The 5,581-nt window shown below is 45.8% G+C and overlaps 1 protein-coding gene across 1 annotated transcript; it reads left to right on the forward strand.

Annotated features, from left to right (window-relative positions):
• The first annotated feature begins 3,561 nt into the window (after window positions 1-3,561).
• Window positions 3,562-4,710, forward strand: LOC141041342 (uncharacterized). Its single transcript, XM_073507481.1, has 2 exons — window positions 3,562-4,245; window positions 4,342-4,710. Exons 1-2 carry the CDS (start codon window positions 3,562-3,564, stop codon window positions 4,708-4,710), a joined length of 1,053 nt encoding a protein of 350 aa, XP_073363582.1.
• Window positions 4,711-5,581: the final 871 nt, after the last annotated feature.

Genomic DNA, 5,581 nt, shown 5'->3' on the forward strand with positions numbered 1-5,581 from the left:
TGCATAGCAACGAGAGGGGGAGAGTGTGTCTACATACCCTTGTAGACCGAAATCGAAAGCGTTTGACAAGGCAGTTGATGTAGTCGAACTTCTTCTCGTTCCGACCGATCAAGCATCGAACGTACGGCACCTCCGAGTTCAGCACACGTTCGGCTCGATGACGTCCCTTGAACTATTGATCCAGAAAAGTGTCAAGGAAGTAGATGAGTTCCGTCAGCGCAACGGCGTGGTGACGGTGATGGTGAAGTGATCCGCGCAGGGCTTTGCCTAAGCTCTACGAGAATATGAGCGAGGGTGTAATCTGTGGAGGGAGGCGCCGCACACGGCTAACAGATGTTGTGTGTTCTAGGCCTCCCCCCCCTCATATATATAGGTGGGAGGGAGAGGGAGCAGCCAAGGGGGGCGCCCAAGTAGGCCAAATCCTACTTGGGGTTCCTCCCCAATTTGGCCCCCCTTTCCTTTTTCACCGGAGGGGGAAGGAAAGAGGAGGGAGGAGGGAAGGAAGGGGGAGGCCGAATCCCTCCCCTTCCTTCTCTCTTCCCCTCTTTCATTTCTCTTCTGGTGCGGCCCATATGGGGGGGCGCAGCAGCCCCTGCTGGCTGATGTGTTTCCCTTCTTGGCCCATTAGGCTCATATCTTTGTCGGGGGGTGCCCGAAACCCCTTCCGGTGACCCAATATGTATCCGGTACCCTCCGGAACACTTCTGGTGTCCGAATACTATCGTCCTATATATCAATCTTTACCTCTCGACCATTTCGAGACTCCTCGTCATGTCCGTGATCTCATCTGGGACTCCGAACAACATTCGGTCACCAAATCACACAACTCGTATAATACAAAATCATCATCTAACGTTAAGCGTGCAGACCCTACGGGTTCGAGAACTATGTAGACATGATCGAGACACCTCTCCGGTCAATAACCAATAGCGGAACCTGGATGCTCATATTGCTCCTACATATTCTACGAAGATCTTTATCGGTCGAACCGTAATGACAACATACGTTATTCCCTTTGTCATCGGTATGTTACTTGCCCGAGATTCGATCGTCGATATATTCATACCTAGTTCAATCTCGTTACCGGCAAGTCTCTTTACTCGTTCCGTAATACATCATCCCGCAACTAACTCATTAGTCACTTGCTTGCAAGGCTTCTTATGATGTGTATTACCGAGAGGGTCCAGAGATACCTCTCCGATACTCGGAGTGACAAATCCTAATCTCGATCCATGCCAACCCAACAAACACCTTCGGAGATACCTATAGAGCATCTTTATAATCTCGTTCATCAAATGACAACACATGTCTATGGTTAGGAAACTTAACCATCTTTGATTAACGAGCTAGTCTAGTAGAGGCTTTACTAGGGACACAGTGTTTTGTCTATGTATCCACACATATGTCAAATTTCCGGTTAATACAATTCTAGCATGAATAATAAACATTTATCATGAATAAGGAAATATAAAATAACAATTGTATTATTGCCTCTAGGGCATATTTCCTTCACCAACACCCGTCGGCCGCACTGTTTTTGGAACGAGATCCTCTGACTTAGAAACATCTACTGTAGAGGGACGTCGTACAACCTGCACCGTCCATCAGGCATCTAACGACACACGCATGAACTACAACCTTTCTCTCGGGTGGAACAGAAATAAGCGGCCCATACAGCCAAGTCCGACGCTAGCCATCACCTCGCTCCATCACCATCGTCGTGGCCCTCGTTCAGTCGCCCTCGTCTCTCTAGGGTTCTATACGCCGACGGCAAAGAGCAGCCGCTGCTCCGTCAGGTCGTGGGCGGCGTAGCCATGTAGCGGCAGTGCCAGGAGTATTTAACAAAAACTACCAATTTTCACGGAAACTTGACGAAAAACTACCACTCTATGATTTTGTGCGGAAAACTACCACTTTTGTCTTAATTCGTGGCAAAAAACTACCAACTCGCGAAACCGGCCGCTTCGCCCGCGCTAAGCACCAAACTGACCGGTTGGGCCCACGAATCACTTGCCACGCTGGCCCGCCGTGCGTTAACGGCCGTTAACGCCTCGTTAGCTGTCGGAACGGCGCCTGTTGGTCGGAACGGCTCAAGATCTGATCCATTCCCCTCTCGCGCTTCACTCTCTCCCTCCTCTCCCTCTATCCTCTGTCCGACCTAGGTTGCGGCCGCCATGGCGTCGGTGATTCCGGACGGGGGCGGCGACGATATGGGTGGCGGCTCGGGCGGCGGCGGTGGCACAAGTTTGGACGTTGTTGGCTCATTCTCTGAAGTGGATAACTGGTTGGGGAGCAGCAGCTATGCAACGCAGGCAGGGTTGCAGCAGCCAGAGGCACCGATCGCCCAGTCATCGCCGACCCCTGGATGTTCTATGGGTGGCAGGTATGGAGAAAATCTTGCTTAAATGCACATGTTTTCTTCAATCTGGCAAATTAGTGAGAGTTTGTTTCTGTTAGTTGAACATGTTTAGTAAACTTTATTGCACCTCTAGTTGTGTCAATTTCAATTCAATTGATGAGCACATATTTGTGTAGTTTGGCTCACCAGAAGTGGGAGATAAGGTTTCATTTAGAAGGAAGAAACCCTGTGAAAAGGGGTATATATGAGACAGACATTTCTTTTCTTACTCTACAATCACTCATTGCTAGTGAAGGTTATGGGGAGAGTGATTACATATACTATGTGAAGGAGGAGGAAATTGGATCTAAAAGAGTAAAGTATTTAGGTAATGAAGCTAGTGTTCATGAAATGTTGGAGTTTTTTCATCATGTCAAGGTTGTGAACATAAGGGTTGCGAGAGATGTTGAACCTGGAATTAGTACACAGGTTAATCAGAATTACATGAACACTCAAGAGAGTTGCTGTGTGAAAAAGGTTGTGGAGCAATCTGAGCTTCTGAATCAGATAGATGATAGAAAGGCTTAGCTTGAGAGGAGCAGGATTCAAAGAGAGGCAGATTTGAACCACTTTGAAGGAGACACCGAAGTGTCTGAATTTTGTTCTGATGATTCAGTTCATTCAGATGGGAGTGCTGAAGCTGTTCACCAAATGGAAATAGAGTGTGCCTCTAAAGAGGATACAACATTGCAAACTACTGCTATTGTGAAACATGTGAAGAATCCCGGTCCAACTAGTAGATGTCACAATGAGGTAGAGAAAAAACGTTTTGAAGATTGGTTTCCTGAAGCAGATGAGTTTTGTTTTGCTGGTGATGCAGGCATAAGTGATGAGGAAGAAGAAGATGAAGTTGAACTACCATACCTCATGAAGAAGCCAAAAACAAAGAGTAGTAAGAAAAAGATGAAGGAAAGGGTATATTTTGACCCCTCAATTCCCAATCACATTTACCCTTGTGCAAGAGCTTGTGTTTTGATAGTGTTTACCAGTTCAGAGAAGCATTAAGAGATTTTCATATAAGGACTTTGAGGTCTTTTCACTGCCATAGGAACACTCCAACAAGAATTATTGTTTGGTGTTCACAGAGAGAGCATGGATGTGAATTTTACATGCGTGCCTCCAGGATAGCTCATGAAAGAACATTTTGCATTAAGAAGTGTAACATGGAGCACACTTGTCCAGCATCAGCAGAGAACACAAAGGTTACTACTAAGTGGCTTTCCAAAGCAGTTGAGCCTTCTCTTAGAGCAGATCCTAGAGCACCTGTGGATGCACTTATTAAAAACAACAAAGTCAAGTTTTCAGTTGATGTATCAAAGAGTGTGGCCTATAGGGCAAGGAGGAAGGCTATTAAGGTTGTACAAGGTGACCAGAAGGAGCAGTACTATAGACTGAGGGACTACCTACAAGCAGTTCTTGATACAATCCCTGGTAGCAGGTGTATAGTTACAACATTTGAGGACCCAGAAAACCCTGCACCAACTCCTAGATTTAAGTACATGTTCTACTGCTTGCATGCATCAAAGCAAGGATTTCTTAATGGTTGCAGGCCCTTTATAGGTAAATCTATAACTGCATTTTGTTCAAAATATCTTGTTGATAAATTTATGGTAGCTAATTTGGGAATGGATGCAGGGCTTGATGGTTGCTTCATCAAGCTAACCACTGGACAGCAAATTCTTGCAGCCACAGGAAGAGATGGCAACAACAACATCTACCCCATAGCCTTTGGTGCGGTTGATAAGGAAGATTCAGAGAGTTGGACATGGTTCCTAACCCAGCTAAGATGTTGCATTGGAAGTGGAAGCAAATTTGGAACCTACAACATTATTTCTGACAGGCAAAAGGTATGCACCCTATCTTAGCCAGTAGTTCAGATATATATTGTTATTACTAGCTTTATTTCTTTTTGTTCATGACCATGGTTATTAATTTACAATCAGGGTCTTCTTAAGGCTATAAATGAGGTGTTACCTGATTCCCCTCAAAGATACTGCCTCAGGCACATATATGCAAATTTTCAGTCAGCTGGTTTCAGAGGAGCAGAACTAAAGAAGCTAGTAGATCAGGCCAGCTACTCATTCACCAAACATGGCCATGAATTAGCAATGGCAGAGCTTAAAGCAGAGTGTGAGGATGCCTGGAAGTGGCTTAAGAAAATTCCAAAGGAGACTTGGTGTAGGTCTGCAATGGATTACAATTGCAAAACTGATCTTGTTGTGAACAACCTTAGTGAGGTTTTCAACAAAATGATCCTTGATGTTAGGGCCAAACCAATTAGGACTATGTTTGAAGGAATTAGGACTAAGTAGATGATCAAAAGGCAGAAGACTAGGGAAAATACAGAGACCAGCAGGTGGATGATCACACCCAACTATTCAGAGAAACTAGAGGAGAATAAGAAATTTGCCAAATTTTGTGAGGCACATAGGGCTAGTCCTGACATCTGGCAAGTGTCTAGTGGTGAAAATCAGTACTGTGTGAACATAGCTACTAACTCATGTGACTACAGGAGGTGGGACATGACAGGTGTGACATGCAGTCATGCTGCTCAGCAATGAGCAAACTTCACATGCACCCAGAGGACTATGTGCATGAATTTTTCAAAAGACCACTATATTGAAGCATACAAAGACATAGTGTACCCTGTCCCTGGTCCTGAATTCTAGCCTGACACCCATACTCAAGATACTGAGCTCCTAGTGTTCAAAGAAAAAGCAGGGAAGAAACAGACAACTAGGAGAAAGGGCCAGTTTGAGGTGCCTGCACCAAAGGACACAAGCAGGATGGGAACAATTACATGCAGCAATTGTGGTCTACAGGGCCATAGATATACTAACTGTGGGAAAGCTCTAAAACCAAGTCTTGAGATGAGGAAGAACTTACACCAGGTCATTTAAAAATGTTGCATTCTTTGTTTAATTATTTAGGTCTGGTCTATTTACTAACTGATTTAATTCTGTCATGCAGGAGAATAGAGAAATTTTTAGGGGTTCCTCTAGTGCTACACATCCACCTCCACAACCACCACCTCAACACCAAACTTCACAGATGCCAGCCTGGTTTGCGCTCGCTCTCCCCCGCTCCCTCCCGCCGTGCGCCACTCCGGCGCCGGCGTCCACCGCGCCCAGGCGCTCTCGCCGCAGCCACTCCGACTGCGGCGACCACCCCTCTCGCCGTCGC

This window comes from Aegilops tauschii, chromosome 2 (assembly GCF_002575655.3).
Source record: "Aegilops tauschii subsp. strangulata cultivar AL8/78 chromosome 2, Aet v6.0, whole genome shotgun sequence".
NCBI classification, from domain to species: Eukaryota; Viridiplantae; Streptophyta; class Magnoliopsida; order Poales; family Poaceae; genus Aegilops; species Aegilops tauschii.